Source organism: Poecilia reticulata, chromosome 13 (assembly GCF_904066995.2).
Source record: "Poecilia reticulata chromosome 13, P_reticulata-male-v2, whole genome shotgun sequence".
Lineage (NCBI taxonomy): Eukaryota > Metazoa > Chordata > Actinopteri > Cyprinodontiformes > Poeciliidae > Poecilia > Poecilia reticulata.
The window spans coordinates 1,369,488-1,388,268 of record NC_088842.1 but is presented as its reverse complement, the minus strand read 5'-3'; the positions used below and the strand labels follow the sequence as shown (position 1 = coordinate 1,388,268).

At 39.3% G+C, this 18,781-nt stretch overlaps 2 protein-coding genes across 3 annotated transcripts in view; one reads left to right on the top strand and one right to left on the bottom strand.

The window, feature by feature from the left end:
- nf1a (neurofibromin 1a) overlaps positions 1-18,781 on the top strand; it is a 123,336-nt gene that overhangs the window by 67,305 nt on the left and 37,250 nt on the right. For both annotated transcript variants that reach the window (XM_008425150.3, XM_008425149.3), the window contains exon 35: positions 1,185-1,295. In XM_008425150.3, the coding sequence (XP_008423372.1) occupies positions 1,185-1,295 (111 nt within the window). The remainder of the gene's footprint in view (positions 1-1,184; positions 1,296-18,781) is intronic.
- Positions 7,624-17,120, bottom strand: LOC103474300 (oligodendrocyte-myelin glycoprotein-like). Its single transcript, XM_008425144.3, has 3 exons — positions 16,536-17,120; positions 12,963-13,160; positions 7,624-8,729 (listed from the first exon to the last, which is right to left on the bottom strand). The coding sequence occupies exons 1-3, from the start codon at positions 16,568-16,570 to the stop codon at positions 7,793-7,795; spliced, it is 1,170 nt and encodes a 389-aa protein (XP_008423366.1). The 5' UTR covers positions 16,571-17,120; the 3' UTR covers positions 7,624-7,792.

Genomic DNA, 18,781 nt, shown 5'->3' with positions numbered 1-18,781 from the left:
TTACCCACTGCTAAGTAGCGGGAAGTGGAGAGAAGGACAGAGCGCGAGGCAGCAGCATTGATAGATGTATATGTTACTGGACTGGACATTATGTGATTTATCGTAAGTCGCCATTGCTGTCCATTGAGTCAGGAATATCTGTGGTCAGGAAAATACTACAATCAGAATACTACAAAGAATCAGAACAACGGACGCAATGTTTAGTAGTTAATTCAACCATAGATAATGGTAATAAGGGCTTCAGATTTCACAGGTGAGGAAAACTTTTAATTTAAAGAAAAGATTGAACAAGTGAGCAGTGGGTCAGTTATACTAGCCTAACTGTTGTTAGCACAACTGTTAGCCTGCTACTAACTTTGATAACCTTAGCATGTGCTGCGCAGTTCGGTGTGTTTTGGTTCCGTTAGCACTAAAACAGATCAACCCGCCACCACGTCATCAGTAGAGCAGCTGTTTATTAAATCAGCTAATCAACCGCCGCAGGTGAAAACTTATTAATAATCCAAATATAGACATTAAGCCTGACAGCATAATGTAACAGACTGGATGTTCTGTTTTAGTGTTTCTGCTACTTTTTTGTGTGGGAAATGTTTGTTTTTTGGTGTTGATTCCCCTGATCGGTAATCTCTGCTATATATATATATATATATATATTATATACTTCCACCCCTGAAAAAGTCCCTGCCACCCTCTTGCCACCCCATAAATATTTTTCTAGATCCGCCCCTGTGGAGGAGTAAATGTGCCTGAAACAATCTAAAATATAGCTAATGCACAGTGTCTTAAGTAACTTTAATTTTATTACTGGATTGAAAACGGTAACGTAACACATTAGATTACTCTTTACGAAACAACGGCCAGATTAGAGTGGCGTGTTACTGACAATACTAAAGGCTGACCGGACAGTCTCCCTCAGGACTTCTTGTAGAGAACAGCATTCATGAGCTCCTGATGCACCAAAACGCCACCATACCCTGTTCACTGCATCAACTCTAAACCAGTTTTTCAGGAATGTTTCTGCTCTGCCAGTGAAGTGCACAGTGGTGTGCAGCAAAGACACATCCAGTACGGGCTCTCTAGTGTACAAAAAAAGTCAATAAAAAAAAAAAGTAAGCAATGCTTAGCCTGGGGAAAGTAACTACTATTTGCAAAGAATCCTAACCCTTATATTTTCTATTTCACAGGCACCAGGTTCATGAAAAGGAGGAGTTTAAAGCCTTAAAGACACTTAACATTTTCTACCAAGCAGGCACCTCTAAGACTGGCAACCCTGTGTTCTACTATGTGGCTCGCAGGTAAGATCATTCACTGTTGGTCTTTATACAAGGAAATTGTTTTTCTTTTAAGGCTTGCTACCAAAGTGATGTAGTATTTGTGTGTGACCACTATCAATAATGATGCAAACACAGGACTTCAGACAGTGTTTTAATGCATTTCATAATGAAGTAAACATGTTAACTAGCAAACGTTTCTTAGTATCCAAAGCAATCAACATTTACACGAATACACTAAACCACCAAACAGAGTCTCAGTTGAGCATCAGCCTGCAGTTTCTGACCCAGAAAAATCTGGGCTAGCCTAGAACTGCAACAGTTATAATGGGTTCCTTGCCCGACCCGACAGGTCCCCCACTTGGATGCTTGCATGAGTCGACAGTCTCTACAAGTTTTAAATGTAGGACAGTCCTGAAAATGTGCTGTTGCACCTAATGTGATTGTTGAGTTCGATAGGCCATCTTAAAAAACTTTCTCGTGGAGTTTTTCTTCTTCTTCTCTATTATGGCAGATCGCAAGCAACTTTCAGGTGCATACTGCCATCTACTGCGCATGAGTGTGTAGCAACATTACTTTACATCTATTAAATTACATTTTTTTATTTTGTATCATGGAGATAAATAAATATTACTTTCCTTAATCTATAAATATCCTCTAAGTATCCTTCAGTTCCCAATATTCCTTTAAAACTCCATTCCTACCCTGTCCTCAGTTCAATTTTTCTCAGTCTCTCCCTTTCAGGCTCATATATTTTACAGTCCATCAAAACATGTTCTACATTTTCTTTCTATCAACATTCTTCACTTTTATCACAATTTTTCCACCCAACTGACTTTTGTATATTATATAAACACCTTCCTTTCTTATCTTTATTCCATATTTTTCTGCCACATTTCTAGTTCTTTATTCTTAATAATTGATTTCCCTTTCCCAAAAGAAATTGTAATTGTCATTTCTCTCTAAAGCCTTTTTAGCTTATTCATCTGCCTTTTCATCGGTTTTTACTCCTCCTTGTGATGGTATCTAACAAAACCAAATATCAATGCCACCCCTGTGTAATCTAAATAAACTGTGCTGAATTACTGTTCTATCATTTCCTTTTCCCTTAATAATCTCTCCTATTGCTTTGGAATGTGTTGACACCATCACCCTGTCTGGATAAACCTCCTCTAACAACTGCAAGCTTTTTAGGACTCCCACCATGTCAGCTGTGAAATAGTTAGTTGGTTTGAAAAAGTATATTTTAAACTTTGGAATAAACATTCCTATTCCCACAAATTTTTCTGTGTTCTTAGAACCATCTAAATATACTTTAAGGTAATTAGAATATGAGTTTCTTAAATATACATCAGTCCTTCCTCCTATTTCATTTACCGTATTTTCCACACATATAAGGCGCATTAGAAGGAACATAGAATAGACGCTACAGCGCTTTGCATCCACTAGATGGAGCTGCACTAAAGTGAATGTCAACAAAACAGCCCGACTGCGGTCGGCGAGAAGAGCCTTTCACGACTGGGCCGGGGCGTGGCCGGACGATGGTCACCCTTTTCCGTTCGCGCACAGAATGTTCGTGGAGAACGTGGTGCTAAATGACCTGCAGACGACCTGATTATCAGGTCCGTAGGTAGATAGGTCAGTCAAGCTTTATTAATAGATTACAAACCTGCATTCTGACAACTATCCCAGCATGCACCGCGCACTTCTTCTTCTACGGGCAAAAATGAAGTCAGCAGCTGCTTACCGTAGTTGCTAGACCTGTTGTGGCTCAATATTGGTCCATATATAAGGCGCACCGGATTATAAGGCACACTGTCAGTTTTTGAGGAAATTGAAGGTTTTTAGGTGCGCCTTATAGTGCGGAAAATACGGTATATTCCAATCATTTTTCATTTTAAGAAGTCTCATGTCTGTATTTACTTCAGTTTTGCTCCATCATGTGGCCAGATAGGATGACTACACTATTTAGGCAATGTTATTGTCCTTTTTTCTATGGATTTTTTATATGTTCAAAAATTCAAAAGTTCCCTAAAACGTTAGTTTGCAGTAAAAATGTGAAAATTTTACCAAATAACCAAAATAATAAATGCTTGTCATTTATGCTAAATTTTTTAACTCTTCTGTTGAAGTATAAATGCATAGAACAACTTTACACATCAAGAGCACTCGGTGTCAAAGGTTGATTTGCTGTTATTCAAACAAAGAAGCACAGATTCTTAACAAACTTTGCAGAATGACTAAGACTGATGTGTTCCACACAATTGTGAGCAAATTAGTCATGATTGTCAAAGGATTGTGAAAGATACAGATATTTGTGTTAAAAGACAAACTTGGCAAAAAAAGTGAAGGATACGGATATATGTTCATACACAGAGTGTAAAATATGTGGAGAATAATTCAAGGAAAGCATCCTGAAAATTTGAGCTCATTTAGATTTATTTTTTTAAAGGAATTTTTTAAGGTTTGGAGGTCAGATTAAGCGTCGAGCTGAATGCTCTGTTATGTTAGTTGGTTAAAAACTATGGCTTTTACAGCAGCAATTATGTAAAATTTAATTACTCTCTTTTTTTGCTCTCTTGCATCTTGACAAATTAACAGAAGCCAAACTGATTAAACAGGGCTTAAAGAGCTCCGGCCGGGGGCCGGATTTCCGGCTTTTGACCAAACGGTCAAACCAATCTTCATGGTCCGCCTCAACCAAACTGTAGTCTCCGGGCTTAAAGAGCTCCGTCTGGGGGCCAGACGTCCAGCTTTTCAAGCAAAGCGATCATTGGACCAAACGGCCCGCCTCAACTAAACTGTAGATAATAGACAAAGATGTCTGCCAATCAGAATTCTAGCTCCCGTGTTCTTGACCAATGACTGTAAAACGGTTTGTAGAAAAGAAGCGTATGCGTTCGGTTCGGCGGTTAAATCAAATGCGATATGAAAGATGGTGTTTGTCTCACCAGGTGTTTTATTGAGAATTTTTGTACATATGTTTTGGCAGTTCTGTGATCATGTTAAGCAGCAACTTATATTAAAAAGTGTTTTATTTCCGTTTGAAAGCTGCCTGCTTCCATGGAAGGACAACAGAAAATCGCTCTTATAAACATGTAATTACTAAAATCATGATACCTTCACTTTGTATCCCTCTGAAAAATGAACCCATTTAAATAAAGAAATCCCTCCATGGGTAATACCACGATAGAGAGCATTCATTTTATAGCGTTAAACACCGGTGCTGTAAGTGGTCTGGTATGAAATAGGTGTGATAGAACAACGATACCACAGCACTTTTACATTTCAATAATCAAAATACCGAAATTGTTTCCGTTGTTTTAAAAGGTTTATGTCAGTGTGCCTTTTCCCCATCGATACGCTTCTCGAACGCTGCGCACCTTAGGGGGTAAAAAAAAAAACATCGCTCACATTGCGTAAAACTCTGAAACGGGACAAGCGGGACATAAAACGGAACGACGAACTAGATGCGAATTATGGGAATCCGACGCTGAAAAGTGAAAAATCAACACATGATGTGAAACACATGACGATGGACCTTACCACAGGGGCCGCGTTTCATTGGCTAATGCCCATTTTACGTCACAGCGCTGCTACCACATGCTTGACCGTCTCACAAACGGAAGCTACTGTAGTAAATACATGCTAATGTACATTGTGGACTAGCAGACCGGCAGAAAGTTTTTGCGTCAGGACTTGAAAAAGAATGGTTCTCCACCGTCAGTGGGGAATCTGTACAGGCGATGTCAGGTATCCTGATCGTGTTTGTGGAACTAAAATTCACAGATTTCCAAAATCTGAAACGGAATGCCTTGCTTGGATCAAAGCTTGTGCACAACCACATTTGCAGCTCGACCGTCATAGGATCAATAAGAACAAAGGATTGTCTGCTGGTGTAAGTATTATTGCTTTGCTTTCTTTGTGTTTAGTGATTGAAAAAAAGAAAGTCAATAATAAACACATCCATTATGAAAACCTTTTAGCCAAGTACAGCATAATGGCAGTACCGATACAACTTATACACCTTGAAGCCTGTCTGTTACAGTCTTACGTTAGCTGAACAGATCAATATGCAATGTGTACCGGATCTGACATACATTAAAGATTTTATTTTACCTGATAAGACTTTTTACTAAACTGTAATCGTGTTAGCCACTCTAGCACCGAGTACAGTGTATCAGGCATAGGCACATTCAAACCCTCTAAACCATGAATGTCCGACTCACCCAGCCTTGCAAGAACAAAAGGCATCAGTGATCTTGTCCACAGCAATAGTTATGCTGAGGGTGTGAGGATCTGCTGTTTTCCTCATCGACCGGTAGCTTTTCACTGTGACGCGCACAATGTTGGAGGCATCGCGTGGCTCAAACACCTTGATGTCGTCCAAAAAAGATGACATGAACTTGTTGGTTCCCCTGTCCATTGTCGTGGCTGATATATTGTGAAAATCCGGCAGAAATGCTAAACTAATCGACTCAGAAATACTCAGCAGAGAGTCAGTTGAAATGAAAGACGCCATGTTTACACATAGAAGCTAAGCTCCGCGAGGCTTTGTTTGTGAGACATGAAGTCACTTGGGACTTTCGAGAGGTGTTTCTGGGCGGAGCTTGGTAAGGTCCATTAAGCGGCGCAGCAGGTGATGAGTGAAAATTACTGGTGGTGAGCGTCAATAAACTATAAAATAAATCTAACACCAGGAAATAAACTAAAGTGGACAAAGTAATAAACCAAGAGAGGTTAATACTAATCAAAGGAAACTAAATGGAAATGAATGAAGAACAAAATGCAAGAATAAACTAAGAAACTAAAGTAAATACAGAGGAATAAACTGGTATGGCAAGACCTTTCGAGCAATAATTAATACAGAGGACTGTATGGCAATAATAAACTAATCGACAGATTAGTTTATTATTGCAAATATACCTTTTATCTGGACACCATTTCCAGATAAAAATAATATTGTTGAAATGCCATGGGTTTGTTGAGACCATATCTAATACTGAGAATAAATGCATCTTGCATACCATAACAGTAAATAACTTATCACTTATTTAGGTTTTTAATTAGATTTGATATATTTATTTCTTTAATATTATTTTTCATGTCAGTGTTAATGTCATGAGGCTGATGACTCCATGACCCTTTCAATTTGACTCATTAGGATTTGATTAAGAACCAGATTTGTTCTTTGTAATTTCTGTCCAGTAAAACTATTAATCTATAATCAATAGACAGGTCTATATAAAGATATAATCCATGTTTCTGTCTCATATTTGTATGGCATTAAAAGGATCTGGAACTTTTTACATTTTGTTTTCAGTTGAAATGTACTGAAGTCTTATTTAAGTTTGAGTGTTTAGCTTTATTGTATTGTTAGAAGCAATTGTTTGCCCTATTCAAAGACACTTTTTATTAAACTGTGGAAATAGCAACGGTATAGTTAATTTCTATCATAACTATAAGTTTCAAGCTCAGGATTTAACTATAAGCCCTGTGATTACTGTTGCATCTGAATCAGAATAATTCAGGCACTCTCTCCGCAGTGCAGGATGGTTGTTTACAACGCAGGGAGTTTCCAGTAAGCTTAACAGCATCCAACTGGCGCGTTACATACTTCATGGCCAACGCTGGCGTTTGGGTAACATTTCAATCTTCAACAGAGTGCACGCCTCCTAGAAGCAATCGTTTCTCTGTAGTAGAGAGCCCAAGTCATCTGTAGGTAGCAAACAGCAGAGAACAAGGAGCTGGTTATTACCATGTTAGGCTATTTTGCCCTTAAAACTGATGTTAGCCAGTTTTCTGGGGAAACCTTGTACGCCTAAGGTTTTCGTAAATACGTTTGTATTTTCATATGTGTATTTCTAGATACACTATATGTGTTTTTTTATTCTTTCTGCTTTTCATTTATTCTGCTCTTATTTTGTGTTGTCGGCCTTCGGCTGTAACGATGCAGATTTCCCACTTGTGGAACTAATAAAGGATTATCCTATCATGTATTGTAAAAATAGTATTGAGCAATAAAACCCGAGCCCATGTTTTAGTTCAAAAGTCTGCTGAAACCTTTTTCATTGAAAATATTGTCAAAGTTTCTAACTTTATACAGCACTATAAAAGAAAAATAAATGGGTTTTTTGTTTTTATTTTGTCTTTTGGCTCATCATTAGACCCTAGTTTTACCAAATATTGATCAAATATTAAACTATACCAATGACTGCAACCAAACTCGACTGAGGAATCCAAGAAGAACTCGTGTTGCATTGTAATATTGCTCTACTATAATCCTTGTGGTTCTGCTTCCAGTTTTGTATTAATCTTGTTGAAAATCTTGTAGGGTGAATAACGAATGATCTCAATAGAGAAGTTTTATTTCCCACACAAGAAATGACAGGATCATGCATTTGTGTTCTGACTATTGAATTGCAAACATAATTACTAACATTTGTAGGCATCATATGGCACTCCACATGTAAGCATAAGGGTAATGCGGTGTCTAATTTAGTGCGTCAAGCAACTTTAGTTCAGTACATGCTGAACGCTATTGTTGGAACAAAAATATTTAGAAGCACCATTTCAATCTGAGCAAAAACATTTTGACTTTTGCTCCGGGAGTTATCCATCTTGGGCTTTACAGTGGAAGATAGCAGGTGTTCTGTTGTGCTTGTGAGTTTGGAGACTCTGTGAAAACCTGTAGAGGAGGTCCATATCCCCAACCCAATCTTATGCTGTGAGGGAATTGTCTCATAAGCAGAAGTCACCATGACAGTCCTTGCAGTGGACATGCCGTCATATTCTTCTCCTCTATTGTTCATGGTTGACTCTGTGAGTGGAGCAGAATCCAGGAGTCTTTCCTTTGTTGCCACATGGCTTTGTCCACAGACTGGTGTTGTATAACAGGGACACCCCAACACAGTCGCAGGAGTTTGCTCTGCCCATCTAAGAATTCTTGTTATGTTGTCTTCTTCTTCACAAGCCCAGGGATTTTCTCCAAGCGTGATTGTTTTCAGTGCTCTCAGTTTATCAAATATACCTTCAGGCAGTACTGAGAAGTGGTTAGCATGCAGATACAATTTAACCAGCTTTGGAAGCCGATCCAAAGAGCCAGGCAGAATCTGAACCAAATAGTTAAATGACAAATCAATAATTTCCAAGTTGTGAGGCATGTTTGTGGGCACAGTCCAAAATCTGTTGTGACTGAGGTTGAGGAATGTAACACTCAGGAGAGTGTTGTTGATGAAAACTATTTTGTCCAGTTCATTATGTGACAAGTCCAGCAGTTTAAGGTTCCAGTGGTAAGCCGTATCGTTCTTGTCGAGCAAACGTAGACGGTTCCACGTTGCTTTGATGTCCCATAGAGACCGTGGCAAGACAGACGGCAGGCTTTCCAGGTGGTTGTAGGAGAGATCCAGGGTTCGCAGGTGATCATAGCGGCTGAGATGACCGCCAAGATCTTTCAAGCTGTCAGAAAAGACTAGTTTCATCAACCAGTTTTCTGTATATAAAATTAAACAATCAGCTATATTTTGAAAGCAAACGTGTCAAAATTAATTTGTAAGCATTACAGGTGTTCAGCAATAACTGAAACAGATCAATTTATCATCCCTGAATATGTTATTTATACACTGTAGACCAGTGGTTCTTAACCTTTTTTGAGGTACCGAACCCCCCAGTTTCATATGCGCATTCACCGAACCCTTCTTATCCTACCACCCCCCCCCCCCAACACACAACATACTTTGCGGTATTCTGATTTAGTAATGTAATTATATTAGCTGTGTTACCACCCCCACGCCAATAGAGGCAGTAGCAACCCCGAAAAGATGCGACTAAGGAGCAGATTTAGACTATAGAATTTGGTAAAAAGAATGGAACTCCTTCAATCAGGGCTCCTCCGCAGCTCTGATTGGCTAAGCAATGTTACGTGGTCCTCTGCAGCAAGTGATGGCAAAGCGGGCGTCATCACGACTTTACACAAGTGTGTCTTTACCTCCACGGCAGAGGCTCCGCCGAACCCCTGAGACCGACTCACCGAACCCCTGGGGTTCAATCGAACCCAGGTTAAGAACCACTGCTGTAGAGTGACGATACTTGTTTTTTATCACAGTTTCCATCTGACAACTCATGCTATCCTTAATCCTGGCACTCTTAGAGAAGAATACATTTTGAATCATTCTGCGTTTGTTTCTTAATCTCTTGCTCAAGATGCTGAGTAAGTGCCTAACATAAGACGTGTGAGAGGTGAACTGTAGCATAGGGGTGTAGTGATGCAATAATTTCACAATACGATATACGATATTCTGGTCACGATGCAATATGTATCACGATATTTGTTCAGCGATGCAGTTCGATATAATTCGGTGCATTTTTACGATTTTCTGAAAGATTTTAGAAGGACAGAGTGATTTTAGTGACATTTTGTGTTCCATAGACTTGAATTTAGTTAACTGAAAACTTATTAAAAGCACCAACTACACAATACCTGGCTCTGATTGGACAGTCTAACAGTCTGCAGCTGGACAAAATGAATCAAAGATGCAGTGAGAGAATTAGTTTCTGTCATTTAATTCTTGTGGATTTGACATAAAACTCAAAAGTTTAATGGTAATCCAGGAGCAGAGTGGGGTGATTATCAGCCTCTGTAGACTCTTAATATGCAAATGATTGCACTTATGTTTTTTCTTTTGGACACTGTGGCTGCATTTTGGAGTAAAAATGCAGCCACAAATGCAGTCTTTTGGACTATGGGGAAAAGGCTTTTCTACCTTGGTTCCCGGAGTTAGCCGTGGCTGTAAGCTGTTTACTACTAGCTGCTAAAGTAGTGGCTCCGCCTCACCCCGTATAGTGATCGACTCCCTGCAGCTACGCAGCGCCGCTATTCCCCTGCTTGCATCTCTGAGTAGCTGCCTCTCAGACTGCCAGGATCTCATCGTACTCTCAGTCTCTGATACTCTTTGTCTGTTGCTAATAAGAATGATCGATCAGCCATTGTTACCATGGAAATCCTCACTGCGCCGCGGATTCCTGGGGGTTTTTCCTCTTCGTCTTCCTGATCAAAACACAGCGCCGCTGCGCGCCCGCTTCGGATGTTATCAACCCATGTTCATTCTTCAGATAATCCTTTATATACAGAACAGAAAACCGCTAAGATAAAAACTAATTACGAAGTGAATGCTACCAGTCAAAATTTGCATTAATTTCGCGATCTCACTGCTTTTGCAGCTGCTCAGTTCACGCCGCTACTCCGTTCCGCTTCTCTTTCACGGTTATTTGCGCAACTTTACTTCGTTTCTCAGCAACAAAATACAGCCCATCGTTATTTATTGAAGATTATACATTTGCAAAAACACAGAAAATCTAATGTTTCGTTTTGTTTTGTACGTTTGGAAGCTCATTCCCTCTCACATAACCGGAAAAGCCGGGGAATGGCGGCTCTTTTGACATTTCTCTGATATTAGGAAAAATATGGTTTACTAATTTTTCATAACTCCGGTTATACTTGACCTATTAACAAAATTTGAAAACTGGTGTGTAGTTTATAATGTGCACTTTAAACTCAAGTTGAAAGTGAGACTGAGGGAGGCGGAGTCTTGCTGCTACGCCGTAACAAACTAGATGTTAAAAAGAGCTATAAGGTTATGGACCCCTATGGTTTAACGCAGGGGTCCCAAACTTTTTTCTGTGAGGGACACAACTTTTTCCTTCTCTGCTGGGGGTCGAAGTCAGTTTGTAACAGAAAAAGTGTGACGATTGCAGGAGTGCCTAAATGTAAAAATATATTGTTTTCCAGAAAGCACAATCAAAAAACATTCTTTGGGTTCTTCACAGAAAAAATCCAGGAAGGATTATAGTCCGTATTTTTTTCAAACTATGAGCCGCACCGGACTATAAACCACAACCCCAAAATTTTTTGTTGTTTTTTTAAACCAGTAAACATACACATATAAGCCTCAGATATCTCTGCCGCTCCAGGTTTTCCACAACGATGCAGCAGCAGCAGAGGGGGGCGGACAGCCAACATTTGAGTCATAACAGGTCAATTGAATATCACATTTATTACGTTGAAAAAGAAAAAGTAGCGAAGTTTAGATTTAACTGAACTGATTACGGTAGTTTCCGAACGATAACTGTAACAGTAAAAGTGCTGATCCTTCGTGTCTGCTACTAGTATGTGGTAAATCAGTGGTCCCCAACCTTTTTATTACCGCGGACCGGTCAAGACTTGGAAATTTTGTTGTGGCCCCTGAGAGGGGCAGTGGAAGGGGGGATGAACAGTCAGGTAAGGCTTCTGCATGTTATTCCCACTAAATACTGAATATGCCCTATTTGGTTTGTCTTGGCCTTTTTTATCGCAGCCTGTGGGGTTTTCCCTGACTTGGAACGAGAATACGACCTGCTGAATGTGACAGGTAGCCAATCAGAAAGCGCGGTGACGTAAGAACAGAGGGGAATCCCAAACAGCTGACATATGGCGCAACAGAGAGTCCGGTGGATATCGGAGATATGTGGAAATGTTTATTATTACATCTAAAGGTCATTATTATGTTTATTCAGTTAAAAATGTTAACTATGAAAAAACATATTCACCTCCAAATTATAGTGCAGCAAACAGAGCGGCTGCTCCCGTCTTTTATCCACCGCCTTTTCTTTTTATTATATCTTTTATCTCTTAAAGTGAGTCCACAAACTATCGCTTCTACATGTGTTTGGTTATTCTAAATTCTCGCTATGTTGGGGGTTTTTACTGGATTATCCTCTGGAATTGGGATGCTTGCGACTGGAATCGGTTCCTGCTTTGTGGCTGAACACAAAACGATCGAACCTGTTGTACTTTTATCAGCTCTGTGGTCACAGAGGTTTGGAGAATCGGTCGACAATTCTTAAATCTTTCCGTCTAAACCAGACTTAAGACTCACAAGCTCTACTCCTCTCCTCTTTACCACTGCCCAAACGCTCTGACTCTGGTCGCTATAGTAACGTTTATAAATCCCTTCAAAATAATATACAGAAGCGCCACAAAAACGAACATTTTACTTTCGTGAAAATTTTAACTCACGAGGATGACTAACGGGAGCCCTGAGCTTGTTTCTTTGCAACGAGACGGTTTCATCTGGAAGTGATGGGAGACAATAACACCCGAGCTGTGTTGCTTGAGCACAGCGTGCTTGGTCTCTATGTGGAAAAGCATCTTGAAGCTTGGTCGCCGCATGTTATACGGAGCGGGCTTGTAATGTGGGACTCACCTACCGGTCCGGGATTAATCCATTCTCCTGTCTCTTCTCTGGGCCATTTCCCCTTTGAAAAATAAACTTTCCAAAGACATCTGAACTGTGTCTTACTCATTTTGCTGCTTGTGGGCTCAATGTTGGCGCGCAAGTAACCGAGACTTTCAATGATTCACTTCCTGCTAAAGAGCCCCCTGGTAGTTGAAAAAAAAATCCACATATAAACGACTTATAATCCGGACAATACGGTAAATGAAAAAAAACTCTGAATGCTCTCTGGTATTGTTCAGGGGGCCGGACCAAATGTGGAGGCGGGCCGGATCCGGCTCGCGGGCCGTAGTTTGGGGACCACTGGTTTAACGGATCGATACTCATGGATGAAAAATCGATACTTTCAGAGGGCGGAAAATATCGATATATATCGCTGAATCGATTTATTTCTACAGCCCTAAGCATTACAGCTACTTACCTGTTAAATGACAGGTTGAGAAAACGGATGTTGTGCTGCAGGCCATGTGGCAGCTTGGTTAGACTTTTTAAAGAGCAGTCCACGTCACGGTGACCCCCACTACAAGAGCACATAGATGGACAGATGGACAAGACCCAGTCTCCCAAAAGCCCACAGAAAAGCACAAGGAACAGGGAGGACGTCAGCATGGTGATGCCTCTAGAGAAACAAAAGTTAGATATGCATTATCGAGTTTTCAGAAGAATTAGAAGAAATGGTTTAAAACCAGTTATGTGTAGAAATGTTTACTTCCATTACAATTTTAGTTGACAAATTTGTAAACAAAAGGCTTCATTTGGCGTTTTTATTTTGCAAAAATTTCTACATTTCTGTTTTTTCTGTCAAGGTAGGATGTTGAGTGAACATTCATGAGACATAATTATTTTTATTTTAGCAAATGGCTGCAATGAAACAGAGTGAAAAATGTTAAGGGGTCTGAATACGTTTTGTACCCACTGTACTCGTATAGATTCAGTACACATTGAAATATTTCAAGCTATTGTTTCTTATAGTTGTGATGATTATGGCTTACAGATAATTGAAAACTCAAGATTTAGTCTCCTAGAAAATGTAAATACTATATAAGATAAATAAAAAAGGACATTTGAAACAGAAAGGTTACGATTCTGAAAAGCTTGTTCATTTATATGCCGTGTACATTTGGTTTGGGCTCTGTGCATAAATCCCTGCAACAATCCAGCCCGCCGTGCAGTGGATCAACCTGTGGTTCTGCTGAGGTCAAAGGACAGGTTGCTCTGATGACAACCTTCAGGTCATCTGCATTGTTGGGTCAAATGTCTCTTCTCTTCCACTGAACAACAACCCATAGCATCTCTATGGTGTTAAAGGTCAGGGGAGCCTACTGGTCATTCCTGTTGTTCCTGTTCTTGAATCAGCTTTTGGTACCTTTGGTAGTGTGGGCTGGTACCAAGTACTGCTGGGAAACAAAATCATCATCTTGTCTGCAGAGGGAAGTATGAAGTGCTCTAGAAATTCCTGGTAGACAGCTGCATTGACTTTGGATCTTAGAAAACACAGTGGACCAGAACCAACATGGCAGCCCAAATCATCAGTGACTGTGGAAACTTTACACTGGACTTAAAGCTGCAGTAAGAAGTAAACCCTCTCTGCATGGTTCCTCCCCCTCAATGGACGGGGAAACGTGAGGAATTAACAGTTTTCCTGTAATAATGTTTGGTTGATTCTCCCTTTAGCACATCTGGGGCAACTGTGGCTCTGTGGGTAGAGTAGTCGTCTTGTGATCAGAAGGTTGTAGGTTCAATGCCATCCTCCTCCTGCTTCATGTCGATGTGCCCTTGGGCCAGGCACTTAACCCCAAATTGTTTACTGATCTGCGTTAGGGCTGTATAAATAAATCGATTCGGCGATATATATCGATATTTTCCGCCCTCGGAAAGTATCGATTTTTCATCCGCGAGTATCGATTCGTTAAACCATAGGGGTCCATAGCCTTATAGCTCTTTTTAACATCTAGTTTGTTACGGCATAGCAGCAAGACTCCGCCTCCCATAGTCTCACTTTCAACTTGAGCTTAAAGTGCACATTATAAACTACACACCAGTTTTTAAATTGTGTTAATAGGTCAAGTATAACCGGAGTTATGCTAAAATTAGTAAACCATATTTTTCCGAATGTCAAACAAATGTCAAAAGTGCCGCCATTCCCCGGCTTTTCCGATTATGTGAGAGGGAATGAGCTTCCAAACGTACAAAACGAAACGAAATATTAGATGTGTTTTTGGAAATGTATAATCTTCAATAAATAACGATGGGCTGTATTTTGTTGCTGAGAAACGAGATAAAGTTGCGCAAGTAACCGTGAAAAAGAAGCGGAACGGAGTAGAGGCGTGAACGGAGCAGCTGCAAAAGCAGTGAGATCGCAAAATTAATGCAAATTTCGACTGGTAGCATTCACTTCGTAATTAGTTTTTGGCATAGCTGTTTCTGTTCTGTATATAAAGGATTATCTGAAGAATGAACATGGGTTGATAACATCCGAAGCGGGCGCGCAGCGGCGCTGTGTTTTGAGCAGGAAGACGAAGAGGAAAAACCCCAGGAATCCGCGGCGCAGTGAGGATTTCCATGGTAACAATGGCTGATCGATCATTCTTATTAGCAACAGACAAAGAGTATCAGAGACTGAGAGTACGATGAGATCCTGGCAGTCTGAGAGGCAGCTACTCAGAGATGCAAGCAGGGGAATAGCGGCGCTGCGTAGCTGCAGGGAGTCGATCACTATACGGGGTGAGGCGGAGCCACTACTTTAGCAGCTAGTAGTAAACAGCTTACAGCCACGGCTAACTCCGGGAACCAAGGTAGAAAAGCCTTTTTCCCCATAGTCCAAAAGACTGCATTTGTGTCCAAAAGAAAAAACATAAGTGCAATCATTTGCATATTGAGAGTCTACAGAGGCTGATAATCTCCCCACTCTGCTCCTGGATTACCATTAAACTTTTGAGTTTTATGTCAAATCCACATGAATTAAATGACAGAAACTAATTCTCTCACTGCATCTTTGATTCATTTTGTCCAGCTGCAGACTGTTAGACTGTCCAATCAGAGTCAGGTATTGTGTAGTTGGTGCTTTTAATAAGTTTTCAGTTAACTAAATTCAAGTCTATGGAACACAAAATGTCACTAAAATCACTTTGTCCTTCTAAAATCTTTCAGAAAATCTTAAAAAATGCACTAAATCATATCTAATTGTATCACTCAAAAAATATCGTGATACATATCGTATCGTGACCAGAATATTGTATATCGTATCGTATCGTATCGTGAAATTATTGTATTGGATTGCGATTTAAATATAGTACCTGCACAAGCTAGTGCATAATTGGAATGGAGAGGAAAAATTATTGATGGCTTTCATCATTTTCCTCATGTCAATACTTATGCTGAACAATATGTTTTAGAAAAATGTTTGAATGTGATTTGTTTAGTTTGCATTCTCTCCTGCTTCTTTATGAAACTGAGAGTTATGCCTGAGTGTCTTGGACGAAGAGTATAATATAACTTTTTGCCATCATCTCCTGTCGTCTTACAGCTTTTTAGAAGTATATTTCACCCCCTCCATCTCATAACTAAGACATAATTATACATATGCAATAAGACCAAAGTTAGACTCAGCCAATTACCACAAGTCAAGCTGCTTGTATGTGGTGGCACTTTAAATTCTGCTTCTGGGCAACAACTCAGCCACTAAAAATACTGCAGTGCAACAAAAATATTTAGAGCAGTAATTTCAAAAACTAACACATTATTAGCTTGATGAAGGCATAGATGTATTTTTTATATATCCTTCCTACTTATATATATATATATATATATATATATATATATATAATTTTTGACAGGCAGGAAATGGCTTTTCTCATTTTCTCTGCTCAAGATCAAGAAATTTGCTAAACAAAAAGGCTTGCGTTTTTTAACCTGGGTTCAGCAATTTACAACATCAACGAATCTATGCATAAAATGAGTCGTCCGTTACTGGTGTCATGCCAGGATCACTCACCTTGTAATTTCAGTGTTAGCACCATCTCTCCCCATCTCTGGTCATTAACTCCTCAAGCTCAACTCGTCTTCCTCTGTGCATCTTAATATGATAAAGTCAGGCATTTTTTCTGGGCTGCTGTGAATGTAGTAATGTGTCTCTGTAAATGCTGCGTGTTAGTCCCGGCTTCTGCCCGGCTCACTGTTATGCAGGGAGTTCCAGGTTGCAGTACAATATGTGGTGGTGAGGGAGAGGAGGAAAGAAAGAGGGAGAAGAAATGCAGCAAAGAGCCAGTCCACTCGGCCTTTGATGAGACAAGCACAATCTGTGTGCTCAATAGGAACAACCCTTTTTTTCCTCAATGCTGCATTTTCAGTTTTCTTTGAGGTAATTTTTTTTCTTTTTTTTTCTTTATAATTTCACAGACCTGTTGAGCTGGATTTCTGTGATTCTCTTTCTCTGTCAATTAAAAGTTCTTCCCTTTCTGTTTCTATGGTCCTAAACTGATCTTTATCTCTTTATTTGGACAAGCATAATGATTTAAGAAATTTAGCTAGAGCAGAGAACTCTGGCTGGACTTGTTTGTCTTTTTTGCTTTCCAGAGTTTGAAGTTGCATCTCAGGTGGTTTGTCCCACTGTGTTCCCTTGGTTCCTCCAGTCTATCCTTTCCTGCTGATGGAACCAGCTGACTGAGTGGCTCAGCCTCTGGTTGCCCACCAGCATTATGCTGTGCATAATTTAGAATTGAACAATTAAAGTTGTATTTTTCTCTGGAGTTTTTACAAACCAATGAAATAAAAAAAAATATTCAGAAGCTTGCATTGATCTGATGGCACAATAGCTTAGCGATATGTCACTCTTAGATAAACTGACAGCATCTTTTGATGCAGTTTAAAATAACTATTCAGTACATATATGAAGTGGGATAAAATAGAAAATACACGGCAGATATTACGGTATTGTGTGTTGTGGTTCTGTGTAGTTCTGACATCTCTGTAATAGTAGACAGTATGTTCCCTCAATCTTTATGGTCTCTTAAATTTAACCAACATAAGGGAAATAAATTCTGAATTGAATATCAGACTAAAGCAGTGTTTCTCAACCTTTTTTGGGCCAGCGCCCCCCCAGCCTTTATCCAGGCCCCTCACCAACCAAAGAATTTGTAGGCTACTTTGCGCTGACTATTTTATCATTAATATTACTATCACTATTGTAGATGTTTTTTATGCTTTTTTCTGTATTTATCATCAAAAATAATTTCCCAGAGAACAAAAAAGTCATGGGAATAGAAATTATTTTGACAGGTGTCTACAAAAAATGCAATGAACATTCAAGTTAACATTGGTAGGCCAATCAGAGTGGAAAAAAGATTCTTATTTTGTGCCATTTTCTAGTTGTTAAATCTTGTACAAAATGACCAGATAAAAGATGTTCAACATGCCAGTTTAAACTTTGAGCTATTTGCAAACGACTGAGCTCTGCAACATTAAAACATGGATAGAACTGTAACTACATTAATCATAGCTCTTCTTCTCTTCAGTGTTTCTGTCGGTTTCTGGTGGTGCAGCTCTGTGCTGCCTTCAGGAGAATGGGACATCAGAGTATCATCCATAAAACTTCACCCACATGGCATTTATTGTGCAAACCAGAGCTTTCAGTGGAAAAACAAAAGTTCCAGGTCCTTTTAATGCCATACAAATATGAGACAGAAACATGGATTATATCTTTATATAGACCTGTCTATTGATTATAGATTAATAGTTTTACTGGACAGAAATTACAAATCTGGTTCTTAATCAAATCCTAATGAGTCAAATTGAAAGTGTCATGGAGTCATCAGCCTCATGACATTAACACTGACATGAAAAATAATATTGAAGAAATAAATATATCAAATCTAATTAAAAACATAAATAAGTGATCAGTTCTTTACTGTTATGGTCTGTAAGACATATTTATTCTCAGTACTAGATGTGGTCTCAACAAACCCATGACATTTCAACAATATTATTTTACCTTTTATGTGGAAATAGTGTCTGATTATTCTTGCCATACATTCCTATGTATTAATTATTGCTCAAAAGGTCTTGCCATACCAGCTTATTCCTCTGTATTTACTTTAGTTTCTTAGCTTATTCTTGCATTTTGTTCTTCATTCATTTCCATTTAGTTTCCGTTGATTAGTATTATCCTCTCTTGGTTTATTGCTATGTCCACTTTAGTTTCTTTCCTGTTGCTAGATTTATTTTATCGCTTATTGACAATCA